This window comes from Symsagittifera roscoffensis, chromosome 5 (genome assembly GCF_963678635.1).
Source record: "Symsagittifera roscoffensis chromosome 5, txSymRosc1.1, whole genome shotgun sequence".
Classification (NCBI taxonomy): domain Eukaryota; kingdom Metazoa; phylum Xenacoelomorpha; order Acoela; family Convolutidae; genus Symsagittifera; species Symsagittifera roscoffensis.
In genome coordinates, this window is record NC_087066.1 from 57,797,576 (window position 1) to 57,819,546 (window position 21,971).

The 21,971-nt window shown below is 34.0% G+C and overlaps 1 protein-coding gene across 1 annotated transcript in view; it reads right to left on the reverse strand.

Moving 5' to 3' along the window:
- Nucleotides 1-21,971, reverse strand: part of LOC134845700 (serine/threonine-protein kinase Nek9-like) — a 113,575-nt gene that overhangs the window by 79,250 nt on the left and 12,354 nt on the right. Inside the window, exons 7-10 of the mRNA XM_063862749.1 lie at nucleotides 21,402-21,515; nucleotides 20,014-20,078; nucleotides 17,721-17,955; nucleotides 10,521-10,715 (exon numbers count right to left, since the gene is read on the reverse strand). Coding sequence (XP_063718819.1) covers nucleotides 10,521-10,715; nucleotides 17,721-17,955; nucleotides 20,014-20,078; nucleotides 21,402-21,515 — 609 coding nt within the window. The remainder of the gene's footprint in view (nucleotides 1-10,520; nucleotides 10,716-17,720; nucleotides 17,956-20,013; nucleotides 20,079-21,401; nucleotides 21,516-21,971) is intronic.

The window sequence follows — 21,971 nt, forward strand, 5'->3', positions numbered from 1 at the left end:
AACCCAAATATTGACCTACAATCAATTGCAATATATTCAAAATCCGATATCCAACATCACATTAGAACACAACAATTCCAAGAATTATTAACACAAATGGACACTATACAAAGACAATCAATTGACCAAAACTTACGCAAACTTGCCGAAACCGCAGGATTTGCAGATACTTATACACAAGATTATAGCGGATATTTTAAAGACATTCAAGACTATATGTATCTAAAAGGAATTTCTAAAAAATTACAACCCCTTCGTAAAGGACCATACCAAATAATTGCAAAACCCACTGATGTCACATATAAAATCACCGACTCAGACAAAAAAGAAATCGTTCAACACCGAAATAACCTACTACCTTATTATCCAAAAGAATACGCACTCCGCGAACTAACTCAATTATATTCTTTTACAGGTTTAAAAGTTATTCAAAATAACCCACATACGGAAAATACAACAAAGGAACAAAAAGATTTTCACCTCAAAAACCAAATAACAAAATCAACCACCACAAAAAACAATACAAAAAATCTAGATCAAAATACATCTCAAAAAGAAAGAAAAAATAGAAAAATGACAGAACAAATAATACCCCAAGAACAAATCGACAAATCAGAACATAGAGAGTCTTCACGACTTAGAAATCAACCACGTAAAAATTATAAATTATTCATCTCACAATCTAAAATATTAAAGAAAGTCGAATTTCAAAAACAACTTTAATTTTGTATTTCACAATCTTAGACCTTTGAAACATTTTGAATTTTCATTTTTCAAAATAACATGCTGACAAACACGCAGCGATTCTAGTTCATAATTAGCCAATAGGATTCATCCAATCCGTCACCTTCTCTAACTCTAACACAAACCAACTAGACGAACGATATTTAACTCCAGGCATATCTATAACTATAACTCTACGACCTCCAGGTCAAAAATAAGCAAACCACTCCAACTTGACAACTAAAATAAATATCACCATAATATCATAACCCTCCCTTATCTAATAAACCAAAGATCAACAATATTTCCCCAACTCAGCCCTCAAATACCCCCCAAACAAATATGTTAAATTAGCCTAAAGTAAAAGAACGACCATTTTAATTAGCCTAAAGTATAAAAATCTCAAAAATACCCCAGATCATTTGACAAATGAAAATAAAGACAACGAAGACCTCCCGATCACCATAAAAATTGCCCCCAACAATTTTTCTCAAAACTCAACCCACTTGTCAAAAAACCAATAAATAATCCGACCACACTTGAAAATTGCCCCAAACAACAAAAAATATTCAATCAAGAAGTCATTTCGTAAATGCTCTTCTCTCAATCAGTCACTATAATTATCACAAACCTCAAACAATTTTTTACGATACTTAAAACTTTTATAATATTTCTTTTTGATATCTTTGAATCTTTTGTAATAATCTTAATCATTTTTTGCAATATTTTTTAAATTTTCTATTCCCTATTTGAACTATACCTCCAACTTTCAAAAACTATTGACTATATCCACAGGTACGATTCACAAAACTTATCTAAATGATCCGAACCATTTTTAGTAGAACCGATATTTTTTTACTATTTGTAATTTTTATAACATTTCTATCATCCCTCATCTTGACAATATGCAAATGTATAAAAAAAGCAATCATCACATTCGCCCTAGCAACAATTCTCCTAATTCTTTTTTAGAAGAATACTATAATAAACATAAACCTTTTCACTAAAAGAATAGACCAATAAAGCTATCAAAAATTGCTACCGAACAATCACATAGTCAGTCTTCACCGACATCATCCCAAGAAAACCCGACACCACTTTCAACTACCCAAAACCCCCAAACATCTACACGAATTTCTTTTCAAGATAACCCATATACCTTTGAAGAACGACACGCTCGCTTATCAGAACCACTAGAACCAGTTCAACGACAAGCACCTCTAAGCGAACCAACATATAACTTATACCCAACACTACCACAAGAATTAAGTAGAATAAGAAATCCTAGTCAAAACCAAAATACAGTCGAAATAAATAGACAAATTATACATCCTCGACGAAACAGAAATTTTCAAACTCCCCGAGTTCATTTTGATATACCTCAATCCCCATCACAAAACACTCCAGAAAACCCCATTGGTATATTACCAGAAACCCCTACGCTTCTTTCACAACGTAGCACCTCAAGCCTACCATCAGATTACTTAGGTTCAACACCAACATCTGAACAAATACGTGAAAATCCTTTTAACCCCCCAAACCAAGCATCACGACTACCATATTGGACAACACATTCATTCACACAAGGTGAACTAAATTTAGTAAATGATCCAATAGATATTTCTACGGATACAACAACATCCTCATCACTACCAGAAACATTATCACTACCATCAACACCATCAATAAGCCAGATTTCACCACCACCTTTTAACTTAAATTTCCCAAATAACCTCGACGCTAGATATCGGGAACAATCATCAACAAATATTCCTTTAAGACTAGACTGGAATACATTCACAGCACCTCCACCATTATTTGGACAACACCTAGAAAGTAACCGACTCCACAATTGGGCACTAAACAGACTACAGTATAGACAAGACATTCACGAAGACATTCGTGCTCATAACATCCAAATACTCCAACAAAATAGTCTACAATTAAAATTTGAAATCACGGTTAAATTAAACAACATTACTCAACATCCCTATCCATTAAATCCACCAAATATAACAGCTCAATCCCTACCACCACCATTTATAACAACTGAAGTAATATACAAATACGACAGATATACCAAAAAGACAATTGGTTACATCACATTTTATAACCCATACTCAGGATTGTCATACACATGTATATTCTAAAAATTTTAATTTTTCTCCAACTCCTTTTTCAAATAACCTCAAATGAAAACATAAACCCTTCCCCCCGCACAGGACCCCAAGATTTATTAGTAACACATTACGATTGTGAAGAAAACGAACAAAAAACATTACACAAATATGCAATAAATCAAGTATCACAATGCGAAACAGAACCACAAGCCATAGAAACTACAAATGTAATCGCAACACTTTACTCAAAAGCCCGAGCAACAACAGTTATAGGATATAAATTCACAGCAACATTTTCTGAAAAGAAAGTACATTGTTCACAAGTCTCAAACGGAAATAAAAACCGACTTGACCATGAATCATTCTACCAGAGTAATATAGAACGACTTTTACATCTCAATCCCGAAGATTGTAAAAACGAGTTACTCAGACTAAATATCACAAGAAATAAAAACACAGATAGAAAACTAGTATATTTCCAAGTTTTTGCAGATTCTGTACATCAAGCAGAACTTGAAAGATATCAAGGACATGTAAAATTAGATGAAAAATACCCATACAACGGCGCACACGGAAGATTAACTTATGATATACACGATAAACACTGGATACCACACATTGGTATAAATGACCCATCAAACTGCAAAGCAGACACAAAAAATAAAGGATATCAAGAAATCATGTTTTTTGATTGGAAAATACAACTCGAAAAAATACAACTCACACGCGATTTATCAGACAACACAATGATCTATCAAGGAATTCGATTACCTTGTAAAAACGATCAAGGCTATTGTGACCCTACAACACGAACACAAGCAACAATTGTTTGGTTCCCCGAAGACACATGTACAACATTTCAAGTAGCAAAAATACACGCTCGTATGATAAAATTTCACGAAAAATATTTTATACAATCAATTCCATATGAACAAGTCCATCCATCACGAAAACTAAGTTCTAATTTTAGAAACATAGACAATATAGAAAATAAATTGACACGTTTTCAAATATATCAAGAAACAGAACTTGCATGTAAATACAGAAATCCACTTCACAAAACACAATACTCCGAGATATTAGTTGAATACGAAAAAGGATTCGACATGACCACTGGAAAAGTAAAAATCGACCCATATGCAACAGGTCATCCTCTAAACGAAGGAACATCATACATACCAGTTCATTTTCAAAAAAATACAGGTCAACCTGGTGGACATTTAAAGCCCCAAGACGATCGAAGTACACGTTTACAAGAACTATCACTAATGAATAGTACATATTTCGGTAATATCCACTATGATATTCACTTAGATATGAAACTAGACTACACAATTAGCCGAATTTTTCAAGAAATGTCACTCTCCGAATTAGAAACACTACACCAACTATGCGAATTAGAAAGAACACAAATATTACAATCACTTGCACTAGCAGTATTAAAAATACCCTACGCAGGATATTTACTATCAGGAAATAGATCAAATTTTTTAGACTACGAAGGAAACATTTTATGGTTTTATACTTGTACCAAAAAAGTATCACCACTATACGCTTTTGAAGACAAACGATGCTATAAAAGAATCCCTATCTTTTATAAGAATAAAGTACATTTCGTTGACACACTTTCAAGAAGAACCTATTTCTGGGATACCGCAGTCCCATGTGGATCAGAAAATAGCCACAATGTAGTACAACTAAACCCTGATGAAGATAAATATTACCTTCTCACCCCATATCCCACATTAATGCAATCACTCAAAAAATTTTCACCAGAAAGCATTCGCGCTATCGCTCGAAACCCAAATATAGACTTACAATCAATAGGAATATACTCAAAATCAGATATTCAACATCACATTAGAACACAACAATTCCAAGAATTATTAACACAATTGGACACAATACAAAGACAATCAATTGACCAAAACTTACGCAAACTTGCCGAAACCGCAGGATTTGCAGACATCTATACGCAAGACTATAGCGGATATTTTAAAGACATTAAAGATTATATATATCTAAACGGTGAAAAATACCGTCCCCAAGATATATCGCCTATCAATATTTTTAGCTTTGTTAAACTCAGGAATGAAATTCTTGATTTTCTAGGATGGCCCTACTACATCTTAGAAAAATTGACTATTTTATACGCAATGTTTAACTTTATTGGATTTCTTTTTTCACTCTTAAAAGGAATCTATAACACATGTGCTATACACACACAAGTCAATAGACAAGCAAGTGTAGCACGCATACTATTTGCAGGATTTTTTGGAATTTTTTCTACATCAATAAACAAAATTCTTTTAGACGCACAAATAAAAGAATACAACACAAAAATAGCAACAAGACAGAACACAGACGACGAAGAACATAACAATGTAGACACAACGCCAACAGCACCACAATTACCACCCCTACCACATAACCATCCATTATCCTTAGTCCCACGTAATTTTCGAAACTTAGCAATAACACATAATCCAAATTTTAGACCAACCATATCACAAAGTCCCATCCAACATATAATGACACACCACTCACAAGATGAAAATACCTATGAACAAATTATAGAACAACCCCATACCACCGCTTTTCAGTCTCAAAATAATAATTTTTTTAGCCCACGATGAGCCGACAACTTGGATCCCTACACCGTTCAAATTCCCATCCAACCAACCTCACTACTCCAATTACAATAATACCACTTTTTGCTTTCCCACCACCCGATTTCCCAACCAGTAATGTAACATCAGGCATGAATTCCGATACTAATTCACACATCTCAGTTTTATACTCCACATCACAACTCAATAACCCGAATATTGAAACCCCCGATGAATTTGCCGACTCTGAACCATCTCCATCCAATAATTTTCACACAAACCCCTCAATTTTTTCCCAATCCCCTTTTCAACCAATGATACCAAATAACCCTGTCCCCACCAATTCTACACCCTCTTATGCTTCCCAAGTCACTCCAACCTATTCTTCATATCATTCAGACCGATCATCCAATTCTCCAGATACCCCCCAAATCTCCCCAGAACTAGATAATTTTATTACATTACAACAACAACCCTACCACCTTGACACCCCCACCATAAACCAAATTTCATCCACAATAGATTCATCCAAACCCCCTACCCCTACATCCTCTTCAATTTATACCGAATCATTAGCACCATCATCCACATCTACTGAATCTTCACTCAGCACTAATAGAGCTTACCGCACTTTTAAAAGAAAGTTCCCCAATCATCCTTTCCCAGCAAAACCAGGAACAGCCCGTGAATATATAAATCACCCAAATCACACTAATACAAAAGAATTTTTAGCTATCACCTTACCCTCATTTCCACAATACACCTTAAACACCCCTCACAACACTAACGAAACACGTAACTTTGTAGACGAACACGTTTTAATGCCTACCCTTCCTTGGACCTCATATTATCATTTTACTAATCCCCTTTGCTTACCTTTATCTAACACTCACATCGATATAGAACGAAATAAGGACATGCTATATCGACTCACTACACCACTAACACCTAGACAATTTACTTACATAGGATATAAAAAATCACTAAAAACAAACACTGCACCCCGAGCTAACGAATATACGCTAGAATATTACGATCATAACATCATCAGAACTAACCAAGATCAATTCTTAGACGACGATCGCTTCGCTAACCCACAAATCACAGAAAAATTTTTCATTAAAACACCATATGTATTTACACTCAATATATTTGATCGCAAATTTGACCACATCATCTCAGAAGCACTAACAGACACGCAAGCCTACGAAAGTTTTAAAGAACGCTTCCAAATATTTTCACTAACCTTTCATTTCCTTGCACCACATGAAAGAGATCTGCACTGCTCACACGATATTATGTTGCGCACTAAACAAACTCACACATATACATATTATCGTTTTATCCAAAATCACTTCGACCTACACACTCTCTCCAGACAACCACACCACCGTTTTCAATTCATCAATTCCAAATACACCTCACCATTCTTTCTTAACTTCACATATTGCATTAAAGATACTAACCTTCATGGTATTCTTCGAAATTATGATCCCATAACCCAAATGTATATTTTTTGTCCCATCACCAAGAACTTCAACGCAGAAGAATCCCGACCCTTCCTTCTCCCACACGAATTTGTTCAACCCATAGAAATCCCCATTTTAGAATTCATCCACAACACTAAATTCAATCACAAATTATATAATCTAATCCAAAACACACCTTATGAGTTTGCAGTTGGCACTGAAGAACTAACCACCATTAAAGCACTTCAATTGCTTTGGCCACTGCTTCAAACTAAAAATATCATCCGCATCTTAGCTAAATTACTAACAACTTCAGATCTCATCCACGACATCTTCCCCCACGGTTTCTTCCCCGACGACTAATAGGTAAATATGAATTATACATATTAACTAATTAAATTAAAATTAGAAACTAACCATTCTTAATTCATGTCTTCTTTAGAATTTTAGCCTTCATCCAACGATCATCTGAAAAATTCACAAAAGAAAATAAAAATTGAAAACTTCTTCAAACTATTTAAAACTCTATTAATTTTTTGCACCAAACAAATCACTAAAAATAATACCAATGCAGTAATTTAATTTATAAATTTTTTCCCAAATGCAGTAAATCTAATAATGATGAAAATTTGTAACTTAATTTTCCCCAACAACTAGCAGTAAATTTGCATTTCTATGTAATAAATTGATAAAACGAAAATGCAGTACTAACCTTTTGATATTTCCTTTCATTCGCACAAAGATTCTATCCACACTCGCACAGCTCGCCCACGAAGAATTGTTTAAAATAATGAATTTCAGTTTCAAGCTTTCACACTCAACAACTCTAACACATGATAACAAGTTTCAAACTTTCCTTTAACCCGGTTGGAAAGGAATTATATACTAAACAACACTAACCAACGCAGCTTACTAAATACCACAAATCATAGAATAACAGCATGACTAAGAAAAGGAAACCAACGGTACCCAAACCGGATTAACCCAGTTTAAAACTGGATAATTTATTCTTTTGAAGACTATTATAAAGTCTAAGAAAGAAATAATAAAACACAAAAAAGTCGAAAGACAAACCCATACCAAAAACAATTTGATTTTTGAAAAAAGGACACAACCAACAAAACATAAGAAAAACCACAACAAACCCAACACAAAACGTTGTCACATAACAGGACCTCTCACAAAAACCGCATGCAATCATACTCCCACTCCTGGCCTAACCCACCAGAAGAGGACGTCCTGAGCATGCTCTATAGGCGGCCTAACCCACCGTGCTACATCCACGCTTTGTGACCACACTCCTACTTTTAATAAGAGCTACTCAAGGGTGAGTAACTCTTCAAAATAACTGAACTAAAACAAAAAGCTTTTGTGAAAACAACTAACCAAAATCATAACTAAAACATTAAACTAATAAAAATTTTATAAAATGTAAATTATATCTTGCAGTATATAGATCAGCATACAACACCAAAGACGAACATCCAAAGACAAATTGACCCCACTACACTCGAAAAAGAATGGCCAACCACAATCAATATGCCGCCCACAATCACAACTCAAAGGATTTAGAGTACGACTTGACTTCGCAGAAAAGGACTTCATTGAACTAGAACAATGACCACCTCGATGTTCAAGTATACGTACAGATCCGAGTAACCAGGCATCCCCTCCACACACAATCTCCACGCCATTCCCAGACAAGGTCAAACACAAAAGAAGTTCTCTACATGAAACGGAAAAACCTGTCATAGCCAACCATTCTGAAATCAGATTTGAGTTTGTTGCGAAAACCCAGTCGTTGTCTTGAGAAGACACAACGATTGAATCTGGGACTTCTCTAATAAGAAAACCCAGAAGAAATAAGATGTTCGCCAAATACCAACGTCCATCATCCATCCTTTGAATTGCAGAAAGACTATTCTAAAAAACTCTGTAAAACCCGGATGGGTGGAACCTGATCTAAACTACATTTTATGATTGGATAAATTAGATATTTTACCACTGTAAAGTATTTAATATTAACCAATCATGATCCATCTAACTAACAACCCACTTATTTGTTAGTGCTGAAATTACTTGTAATTTCAGCACCAGAGAGATTTGAATTTAACTTAGAAATTAGTTGACTCTCCAAGAAGACTTCAGCAGCCGCAATAAACCAGTATACCCTAGATCTATTGAGCCTAGCAGAGACTAGTTAAACAACCTGAGACTAGATAGTATAAGAGTAAGATTAGGATCGGTATTAGACTAAGAAGTTGCACGAATCTATCCGGCCGAAAATAAGATAGCGTGACGAGCAGACGGTGTACCTTATCCGAAATTACTCTATGAGTTATACACTTCGGTCCTAACTCAATTGCAATACATAGAAATGATAGAGAAAAAAGATAGAAAAAATATCAAAAAAGGATCGAAAAAGAAAGATAGAAAAAAAAGATCGAAAAAGGATTGAAAAAGAAAGATAGAAAAAAAGATCGAAAAAGAAGGATCGAAAAACAGATAGAAAAAAAATTAAAAGAAAAAAAAATAGAAAAAAAGATAGAAAGATTGAAAAAGACGGATCGAAAAAAGTGATATAAAAAAGGCATATAAAAAGTGGTATAAAAAGTGATAAAAAAGATATAAAAACGTGGTATAAAAAATTATATTGGAGGATTGAAGAAGGATCGAAAAAAACAGATAGAGAAAAAAATAGAACAAAAAGAAAGAAAGATAGAAAAAGACGGATAGAAAAAAAAGATAGAAAAAACAGAAAGAACGAAAAAAAAGATTGAAAAGATTTAAAAAAAGAAAAAAAGATCAAAAAAGAAGGCTAAAAAAGATAGAAAAAAAATCGAAAAAAGGATCGAAAAAAATTCCAGATAAAGATAAATAACGAAATATTGGAGACAACCGTTTGACATTAGTACTATTTTGAACTGCATTGAAAGTTTAAAAAAATTAGGAGACGGGTAGACAGACATAATCAAATTATTTAGAAAAGCAGGTATACAGACAGACAAACTTAATTTGGCCTCGAGAAAAATTACTAAAAAATTAATGACCTTGCGGAAAACTAATTGAAAAATTTTCTGAAGCATTGCAATATATTATATAGCTTAAACATGAAAAATTTCTTTCGTTAAACATGCAAAAGTATTATGCTTAAAAAAGTATTATGCTTAAACATGGGAGATAGCTGTCACTAGCATTTAAATATAGTATAGATAGATATATATATATAGATAGATAGATAGATAGATATATATATATAGATAGATAGATAGATAGATAGAAAGATAGATAGATAGATAGATAGATAGATAGATAGATAGATAGATAGATAGATAGATAGATAGATAGATAGATAGATAGATAGATAGATATAGATTACTTCAAAAAGCGCAATAGTTGTGTTTTAGTCGTGTTTAATTCAAATAATTGAATTGTTGATTATAACTTCAATATAATTTTGACTACTACCATCCCAGCCTATATGTATGTTTATATACTTGTAAATGGCTGCCGCTGTTGATCGCTACAAAAATCGCACAAGAAACTAAGAGAACTATGTTCTAGTACTCATATCTCGCGAGTACCTGAACTGAACTCACGGTCCAAGTGTAGAGTTCCCTCTCCAGTGAAATGGCAGCCATCACATTGGATCCCACGGCCACTCCAATAGCTGTACTCTGACCCATTTGATGTCGTCCTAAACTTCCCCCTCCACCTCTGCCGGCGGGCGCCGAAAAATGCTCGATCTTCGCAGGCATGAGCTTGCCCCCTCCCCAGCAGAACACTTCGGAAGACTAGAAAGGCAGTAAAGACTAGGGGTATTTCAAAGAGTTGAGCCGCTAAAGCAGGGGAGCTTCTCGTTTCTTCTATTGAATTCAAAATTTCAGATTTGTGAGGCTATTTTTGAGAGAAGTCAAAAAGTTTGAAAAAAAGACGGTCAAAAACCAAAGATTTGACTTTTCCGGGATGATAAATTTTTAGTAAAAACATTTGGGCTTAGTCGCTAATGCAGGGGAGCTTCTTAAAACAAATTCTCTCCAATGAACCTAAAATCTCAGTTCTGCGAGAGTACTTTTCGAGAAGTCAAAAATTTTCAAAAAAACGGTCAAAAAATTTTCCGGGGTCATTCTTTTCGTCTAAAAAAATGCATCCTAGCCGCTAATGCAGCGGAAATTCCCAAAATTATGAGTGTCAATGGAAGCCAACAAGTGGGGTGCAGTTCTGTTGTGTATATGGACAAATAAGCGGATGACACGACCCAAAAGTGATGAAGGAGCTTATTAAGATACCAAACAGTTAGGTTTGATGTATCTCAGAGAATACAAAAAAACGGATACCAAAAATTATAGCTGGATGCTTTGACTTATTCTAAGCAATTTAACATATATTAGCCTAAAGTTGCAGATCTGAAATCCGTGATCAGCAAGCAATAACAGTGCGTTTTGAAAATGAGGTCAAAAAACTGACAAATCAAAAACAGACACAGAAGGTTAAAAAAATGCAAAATTTTAGATCAAAAGGGCAATAAAATTGAACTGCTTATAGGGCTACCACAGAAATTACAGACAACTGAAGAAACATTGAAACTTTTGAAAAAATAGATTAACGAGGTTATAGAAAAGTTTAATCAATACAGTGAGGATAAAGAAACTTAAAAGAGATTTGTAAATGGAGGATAAATCAGGATAATAATCAAAAATTTATAAAAAAAACGATCCGAACAAATAAAAAGGAAAAAAAGATGGCGATCTTACAGAAAACACTTTAAAACAAGTCTAACAAAAGTGCTCTTGACGAAAAAAAATCACTCAGGAGCATACAATTGTAGGGTTGATAAGGAAAACGTCAACAAACGTTCTCCCTGTAAAGTTTTTTCAAAAAGGTCCGAAAATGGTCAATTTCTGAATTTCTAATGGCTCCAACTGCTGTCCCGAGTCGTTTTTGCCGGTTTTCAGCAAATGTTTGAAAAATTCAATCAGAAAGAGTTATTTTTGTTCTGGAAAAGAACAAAAGTTGTTCGAAAAAAAAACGGTCAAAATCAAAATTTTGACTTTTCCGATGATGATATTTTTTGGCAAAAAAATTTGGAACTAGCCGCTAACGAGTGTCAACGAACGCCAACAAGTGGGGTGCAGTTCTGTTGTGTACATGGACAAATAGGCGGATGTGACGGCCCAAAAGTGATGAAAGAGCATATTCAGATACCAAACAGTTTGGTTTGATGTATGTATATCAGACAACTCATAAATACTGATGCCAAAAAATTTAGCTAGATCCGTTGACTGAGTTTTAACAACTTATTAGGTATTAGCATCAAGTTACAGATCTGAAATCCGTGATCAGCAAGCAATGGCAGTGCGTTTTGAAAGTGAGGTGAAAAACTGACAAATCAAAAACAGTTACAGAAGGTTACAAAAACTGCGAAGTTTAAAATCAAAAGGGCAAGAAAATTGAACTGTTAAATAGGGCTACCACAGGAATTACAGACGATTGAAGAAAATTGGAACATTTGAAAAAATTGATTTACGAGGCAATAGAAAAGGTTAATCCATACTGTGAGGACAAAAAATGAAATGGTAAATGGAAGATAAACCAGGATAATCAGCAAAAAATTTAAAATAAAACAATCCGAACAATTGAAAATGATTAAAGATGACGAACTTACAGAAAACATCAAAATAAACATGTCTAACAAAAGTGCTGAAAAATGATCACTCAAGAACATACACTTGTAGGGTTGATAAGAAAAACGTCAAGGTATGTTAATCCAGTAAAAATTTGTCAAAAATGTCCGCAAATGGTCAAATTCTGATGGCTCCAACTGCTGTCACGAATCATTTTTGCCGGTTTTCAGGAAAGGTTAATAAAAAATTAAATCAGAAACAGCTATTTGTTTTTCTGTAAAAGAACAAGTGTTTTTGGTCGCGCAAATGCTCAGCCTATAGTCTTTAGGATTTAAAAAAAGCAATTAGGATAAATGAAATTTTAAAAACAAACAGACATAGGGTTTTGTCATTGACCTACTGAAAGCATCTGGCACAATTACACAAAAACAGCTCCTAGCAAAATGTTTTCCAATCGTCTAAATATAAGAGAAAGACAGCAAACTGTTTTGTTTTTACGAGAAGCAATCAAATATGAATACAATATCAACTGGACAGTCACAACACTCTGTCCTCGGCTCCAAGTTTTTGCTCATTTACATAAACGATACTTGTGATCGAGTTGTATACTCACAGTTAACAATTAATTTGTTCGCCGATGAAAAGATTATATTAGGAAACAGTGCTGAAAGGGCGGCTCAAGTTTGAGCTAAAACTTTTTAAAAAATAAGACAGCAAATTCCATTTTAGAGTTACTGTAGTTTTCAGTGTACACTTAATCGTGAATAAACTAACTATCGCTTGCCATTTGAAAATTAAAAAGCATGTTCAACAAGTTGAAAACAAAACTGGCAAAAGCGCTGCCATTCTGGATACATTAAGATTAAAACAAAAAAATTAAAGAGCTTTCGATTTCTGAAAAATCTATGCTAGGCCTGTACTTGAATATGAAGCAATTATCAACAGCATTACCGGCAAAACTATGATTGAAGACACCAAGTAGGTCTTCCCATTTTCGCGAAGACAAAATTACCATGCACTAAAATGAACAGACCGTGTTTCAGTCCCGGGAGATGACCAGCAGGAAGATCTCAAAAACGTTGGATCGATTGTTTGAAACGGAACCTGAATACTTAGCTATAAACCCAAAGATTGTCTTGATCGAACGGCATGGAAAAACGTATTATCTTTATGAAATAGCTTGAATGCTATTAAAGAGGCTCTCATCTAAATCCTGGAATTTGTGAAGCTAACCAGATATACCATTGATTACGCAGTTTCCGAATGTCTAAACCCGCCACAACCGTAAGCCGGACAAAAATTACATTAGTAGTAGTAGAAGAAATATAAAAACCATCCATGGAGAGTCTGATTGAATCTAAGAGAATTTGACAGTGTGTACAGAATACGCTGTGAGCGGTAACTGCTGACCATTGAAGAAATGCATCCAAAGAAGCTGATTAGACTCTTAGCAGAAAAACCAGGTGTCAGATAAGGATGAATGAAGTCAAAGAAAACAAAAATTTAAATACAAAACTCACAATTAAGGTTTTTTGAAAAACATAATTCAAAAACTCAATGATAAGGAGCAAAACAGTTGAAAAAGTTTCTTAAAAATCCCTCGGTTACTATCTTGTTCAATAATAAACTTGAAAACCTATTTTGGCAGACGCGCGATCTCTAAATTCTTCCTTTTTTATGGGTTATTCTAAAGTGTAATTCGAAGTTACTTCCAAACAAAATCACTTAGCATAAACAATTATCGGAAGGATCGAGTGATATATCAGATTAAAGCCATTTCAGTCCTGATTCGAACAACATTTAAAAACATTCCCAAGGGCGAGAAAAACTGGTTCAAAAACTTTGAGCAAGCCCGTCTCCATTAATAAATCGTTTCAAAAAAACTGTCCCATGCCACGTTTCGATTGGCAAAACTTAGGTTTTTCTAAGCAGGCTATTCAAACGATGAAACTTTTTAGGTTACTTCAATCACTAAACGGGCTAGCAAAATCTGAGTTTTCGAAAATTTTTGTTATTTCGTGCCCTGAACTTATCAGCAAGAAACTAATTTTTCTGAGCAAGTCATTCAAGCAATGCAACTTCAAAATTTCCAAAGTTCACAAAGAATTTTGGAAATTTTTGAATTTTTTCTTACCGTGTATCGATTGGCAAAATTTAGGTTTTTTAAGCAAGCCATTGAAACGATAAAAATGTTGAAATGTTTAGGTTAATTCATACATTTAATCGATTCACAAAACATTTCTTCCTGAAAAAGCCATTCCAGCCATGAAAATTTGAAAAACTTTATGTTATTTCATACCTTAAGTCCATTCGCAATAAAAAAAACGTTCTGGGAAAGTCATTGAAGCAATGCAGCCTCGAAATTTTGAAAGATTCCAGACCACGATCCGGTTCGCTTAACAGTAAGCTGTTCAATCCACTCAACTTTAAAAAACTTACTGTTGATCTGTAGAGCCAATAAATGCGCAAAAATTTGTCTATGCTAGTTTCTTGAGAAATAGCTGAAGTTTTTTTTGAGTCCGAATTGTTTCGCGGAATTAAAAGTTTTGTTTGAAAACCAATTCAACGAAATTATTTCATCAAAAGTTTTACTTTTTTAAAGCTAAGCAAGCGATGAAACGTTGAGTTATTTCAAGATGCTTCATAAATCGAATCGTTTTGCGACAAGTTAGTTTTTCCTTAGCAAGATTTTTGAGGAATGAACGTTGAAATAAACTTTTCTTAGCAAGCTATTCAAGCGACGAGCCAATGCACAAAGCCGCCTAGAGCGCAAAAATATTTGTTTCTTTATGCAAGCTATTCAAGTGATGAAATTTTAAAATACTTCAAATTGATTCATACGGCGAATTGGCTCGCAAAAAGATAAAGTTTTTCCTTTCAAGCTTCTGGAGCGATGATACCTTAAAATGTTTCAAGTAATTTCATAGACTGAATTGGGTTCGTGGTAAATTTAAAATTTTCAAAGCGATGAAAACTTACAATATTTCAAGTTGATTCATTAATCAAAATGGTTTGCAAAAAGTTTAGGTTTTTCTATTCTCAAGCTTTTGGAGCGATGATATTTTGAATTATTCCAACATATTTCACAGACCAAATCGGTTCGCTAAATATTCATTTTTTTCCAAAACAAGCTTTTGAGCGAGGAAATTTTGACGTACTTCAAAATATTTCACATACGAAATCGAGTAGCAAAAAGTGAAACTTTTTCATAAGCAAGCTATTCAAGCGATGAAATATGTAAATATTAACAGAACAAATAAGTAAGCAAAAAAAATGAGCAATGAAATTTTCAAATATTTCAAGTTATTACAGAGAACAAATGGGTTCTCGAAAAACGTAAAGTGACATTTTTCATAAGTGAGCTATTCAAGTGATGCAACATTGAAAAACTTCAAGTCTTTTCAGAGATTGAATTGTTTCGCGGAAACTTAAACTTTTCTTGCAAGCTAATCAAGCGAAACAAATTTGAGAAATTTCAAATTATTGATAGAGCGAATCAGTTTCTGAAAAAACTTACTTTTGTTTTGCAAGCTAATCGAGCGATGAAAGGTTGAGCTATCCCAAAATGGTTTATAAATCGAATCTTTTCGCAATAAGTTAGTTTTTGCTAAGCAAGAATTTTCATAGAGCAAATCAGTTCCCGACAAAATTAAACTTTTCCTTTCAAGCTATTCAAGCGACGAAAAGTTAAAATATCGCAAGCCAATACAGAAAACCGCCTAGTGCGCGAAAATTTGTTCTATGCAAGCTATTGAAGTCATGAAAATTTGAAATACTTCAAGTTGATTCATGAAGCGATTTCGTCAAAAGAAACTTCAAAATATTTCAACATATTTCACCGATCGAATTGGTTTCGGAAGTATTCATGTTTTTTCAAAGCAAGCTTTTGAGCGATCAAACTTTGAAATAATTCAAGTTATTTCACAAACCGAATCAATTCGAGACAAGTGAAAGTTTTTCATCAGCAAGCTATTCAAGAGATCAAACATGTAATTTTTTCAAGTTATTTCAGAACGCGAGTTTATTCGCAAAAAGTTTAGAGCTTTCCTTGCAAGCTGATGAAACTTTGAATTATTTCAATTTATTTCATAGAACAAATCGGTTTGCAATGAGTTCAAGCGATCAAACTTTGAAATCCTTACTGCTGATTTGTAGAGCGAGTAAGTTCGCAAAAACGGCGAAGTTTTTCTACGCAAATTTCTTGAACAATGAAACTTTGAATTATTTCAAAGTTTTTCAGAGAGCGAATGGGTTTGCGAAAAGATCATATTTTTCTATGTAATCTTTTAGAGCAATGAAACTTTGAAACATTTCAATTTATTTCAGAGACCAAATTCGTTTGCGAAAAGTTAATGACAAGCGAGCTAATCAAGCGATGAAACGTTGAAATATTTCAAGTTATTGCAGAAAGCGAATTGGTTCGCAAGAAATCAACCTTTTCTATGCAAGCGTTTTGAGCAAAGAAACTTCGAAGCATTTCAAATTAATCATAGACCGAAACGTTTCACGAAAAAATATTCTTTGTTTGCAAGCTTGTCGAGAGATTAAACTTTAAAATATTTCAAGTTATTTCATTGCGCGAATTGGTTTGCAAAAACTTAATTTCTGTAAGCATGGATGTTGCTGTCCTTAGTTTAATCGTTTGACACTAAAATGAATCTTTAAACGCCAAATTTTGGACAAAAATACTTTCTAGCCTTGAAGTTGAATCAAGTTTATCTTGTCTGAAGACTTTTTCCGAAAAAATTCTAGAATTTACCAGACTTTAGAATGTTTCAAAGCTCTAGAAAATTCTTGGACTTATCTTAAACGTTGAGCCTAAAGAAATTTCCAAAACCAAATTAAAACAATGCGCGCAGTTAAACATTGTGTCCATAGCGCATTCCGACTTTCATTTAATATATAAGATATAAAATTAAACTCGTTTTCTTACTACAATGTTTGAAGGCGTCTTTGCTTGTTTTTGTTTTGATATAATTGCTGTGATTATAAAAAAAATATTGCTCATTTTAAGGACAAACAAAACGCACACTTTGCAAGACCTGATAATCTCTTACTACTGGTTTCAAATGATGTAAAAGAGTAAATTCTATTGTTCGTATTTCCAGAATCAAGCGGGAACTTATAATTTGTTCAATGGGATGGTATGAAAATTTGCGGAAATTCAAGTTCTACCTGTGAGGCGATTGTAGGGTTGGAAGAAAAGGAAGCGCCACTTCCGTGAAAAGATAGAGACGAGGATGAGTGAAAGTCAAGAGAGCGATAGTCTAAAGAGGAGAGAGAGGTCTGCTGAGACCACGACGCGGACGAAGAGGGAGAGCCAGAGAATGGAGCTGGTCCAAACTGCAGGGAGGATGGAAGAGAAGACAGTAATCGACTTCTAACTGTCTCAATCACGGAGACGTAAAGACTGAAACAAAGATAAACCGCTGCTTTGCCAGAAAATGCGATCTTATTTAAACCTTGAGTGATTTATAGTGTTAATTTTTCGTATATCAAAAGGCTCAGAAAATGATTATTTCCGGCAACTAAATCAGATTCGACTCTTCATCATTCGATTAATTAAATCTCTTGCGCTCAAAGTCTGGACCGTATGGTTATATTTTTGACCGCTTGTCCGATTGAGAAATTATCATCTTCTGACCTTTTAGACATGCGAAAAAACGCCATGAACTTTATGAATTTAAAATCCTACGAAAAAACGTATGACGTTAAATGCCTTAAAAGGCGTTTTCTAATTAATTACAATATGACCAGGAGATTGACTGAACAATGAGCATTTCAAGGTTTATTGTGCATACATTGTTGACTAACAACTTCATGGGCAAGTAAAAACTATGACAAAGAAAGTTCATCTACAACATCGTTGATCAAGCAATCATGTGGACGTTTCAAAAAGATTTTTCAACTATCTTCTCCCTATCATTACTTGATCAGCTATCGATTTTTTAGATAAATTTTCCTTGCCATTGTTAGTTGCCAATGCAGTTGTTGGTCAACAATGTATGCACAATAAACCTTGAAATGCTCATTGTTCGTCCACGATGTATGTATTAAACATTCAAATAATTTCATTAATTTTCTATTAATTGTCTATTTCAAAAAAGAAAAACTATCTGGAAAATACAAGCCGATAAATTGTCAGGCATCATTTCGTCAAGAAATAATAACGTTTTTACTCAAGACCGGACATTAAACCAGGAAGCAAGTATTTAGTATCTCGACAAATTGGTTATTATCGAGTAATAAACTGTTCGATAAAAATAACACAAGCAAAATTTTACATTAACTTAGCAACAAAAGCTTATATTTGAGAAGAAAAAAGACTAGTAATATGCGTTGCATGTGTATTCAAAGACGTTCTTGGCAGAACCTTGTATCAAACCTTGTTCAAGGATTGACATCAGTAGCAAAACGTCTGAGAAGCAAATAAACCAATAGGCGAAGCTGCACGAAGCAAACAAGCAAGAAAACGGTAAAAATCAGCTCTAGAAAAAGAACAAGGTGAGACAAGGAAAAAATCAGCATTGAAAATTAAAACAATTGCAATGAGCCGGAATCGAATCTCCGACCTGTAAATTGAAAAACACACGCACACAAAACGTTTCTCGGCCACGAAACGATGCAAAAGGGGGCCACTAGGTAGACATAAAATAAGCCGAAACCGAATAAGTCGAAATAAGAAGACTGGTTGTAATTTTACCAAATCGATTTGTTAAAATTTCGTTTATTGTCTTCTTATTTCGACTTATTCGGTTTGGTAAAATTACAACCAATGTAAAAAGTATTCGGCCCAATTTTTAAAATGCTCAGACACTTAGCAACTACAGTAAATTTTTTTTGCACCAAAAATTAAATGATTCTTAGATCTGGCAACTAAGCCGGCAAAACATAAGCAGACAAATTATAGGCCGAAATTTTTTTCAACCGGAACTTTTACCGTTTGAAACAAAAAAAAAACAGTTCCTGGTCAGATTCGAACCCAATTTGGTTTTGGAGGGTAGTTTCGAAAAGAAGTGAGATTCACAAAAAAGGTCAACATGCCAAAAAATGGCCTTTTCCTCAGGCTGCAGATTTTTAAAAATACGGCGTATACAAGGAAGATTCCCGCAACCAGTTCTTTCAATTTATCCCCTAACCTCAGATTTAGGTGGGTAATTTCCAAGAAAAACAAAAAGTTCCAAAAAATGTTTCACCAAACAGAAACTAACACTATCCACCAATGAAGGAGCAACAGAAGCTACTAATTTGTCTATGCGTGAAAATATACCAAAAACGCCACCAAAAGAGCCTTTTAAATGCATCTTATTTAAAACAAACAAATTTAGCTGCCTAGTGGATTCGAGCCACAGCCTTAGAAAAAAAGTAAGCCCGTATTGAAACACCAAGGTAGAAATTTTCAGCCTTATCTAAGCCTTATAAAAATGATCGAGTCTTACTAAATTGTCGAGCCTAAGATGATCACTACCTCTTGCTGTTTTCGAAGGTGACATCATTTGTAACTTGCTCGGCTGAAGGCCTCTTATTGGGATCCTAAAACATCAAATTAAAACTACAAAGTAAGACAATTTTTTAATTAAAATAAGTATTTAATAGCCTTCAACGCTACAATCATTACACAAGGTAGTGAAAACTGTGGAATAACGAGTCATTTTTGCGAAAGCAATAAGTCAGAAATCATAATAACATCTTCAGTTACGAACATGAAGAAGAGACTATTGAACATAGCCAATCGAAATTTGGAAAAGAGTAATGAACGCAAGTATACAGGAAAAAAAACGCTGACTTTGTTAAAAAAACTTAACTTTCGAACTTCAATGGAAAAAATAGATGCCCTTTAAGCTCTTTGAATTTCTAGAACAATTTATGATTCGCACTTTTTGATAATATCAACCCAAATTGAGAAAACTGGATCAACAGGTAAAGTTTTTAATCCGCTGGAAATCTAAAAATCAAATTCCACTTTCGAAACTAGAAATCGTTCACGTTTTTTTTTCGCCATTTTCACGTTCGTATTTGGAGAGTGCTATTTGCGTCACTTTCAGCAGATGAAATTCAATTGAACTCAAAAAGTGCATACATACCTAAAAGCATTCATAAATGCATCAATTTGTATAAATGCGTATCTGGAGTTAATACAGCATTTTAAGACTTTTCCTGAAAAAAAAAACAAACAAAAATCAGCAAGATCTATATAAGAGTTTTCACTAATTTCATTACTTTTAACAAATTGCCAACTTTTTAATGAAGATGTAGCTAGACCATATGCTGTATAATCAATATATATTGCCTCTAAAATATGCTATTTTGGTTGATTCGCACTAAAATATTTGAAAAAAGCGAACTGACCATATAACACTACTACGCTGGCAAGCTCGCTTGAAAAAACATAGGCCACATTGAATCTTAACAGCAAGAGCAAAAAATCTTCATTTAAACCTTCATTTTCATAGATTTGTATGATCACAATGAATATTCATTGCAGCTATGATTTGAGACAAGGCAAAAATGACATATGAAACAACATCTCGCAAAAAGTTGGATCTGCAGTCTTCTACCAACGTCGCTTTAAAAAATCCTTCCAAAAACAGGGTGCTGAGTTGGCTTAAAAATTTTGGGCTTCATGGTAAATTAGAACTGATTGACTATTCAGATATAATAGCTTTTTACGCTGCAGACAGTAAATGGTAAGAGATAAATGCAGTTTTGAACTCAACAAGTGGCAGTTTCCTGCAATTTGGTATTTGCTACCGCCCGTGGAGAATTTTGTCGCATATCTCTTGATTACGGATAGAAGCAGTTAGAATGGGTAGAAATCAGAAAAGGTAGAATGCAAGTTCGAACTATATGACTTACAGTGTTGAGCATTTTGTCCACTAGGTCCCAAAGTGGCTTCGAATAGACTTCCCTATTCACTCCTTCTACCTGTATCTTTCCATGCACCACATCATGGGCCAGCCGGAGTGCATTCTAGAAACAAACCAACAAGAACATAGCCAACAGACAGTCGGAAAAATGTTGATGAACGCATAAAAAGTTAACAAAATACTGACTTGTTTTTGTTTTTTTCTGGAAAAAATTCATTTTTCAAATTTCAAAGACTTTTGAAACTAGAAGTCAATCATGTATTTCGTGACCTTTACATTCAATTTTGATTTTTGACGAAGAGGAGCTTAAAATAAAAAAAATCAGACTAAAAACAAGGATAGCCGATTGATGTACAAGAAGCACAGAATGATCCGACCAGAAAACCTATAGGTAATTAATATATAGTAACTACATCAGTTGATAAAGTGTTAATGAACACAAGGAACCCGAAAAACATGATTGACTTACTTTTAAAATATTTTCAACTTTCTAAGTTTGATGAAAAATAAATCACGTTGAGCTTCTTTGGTTTTCGAGAATCTTTTATGATTGCATTTT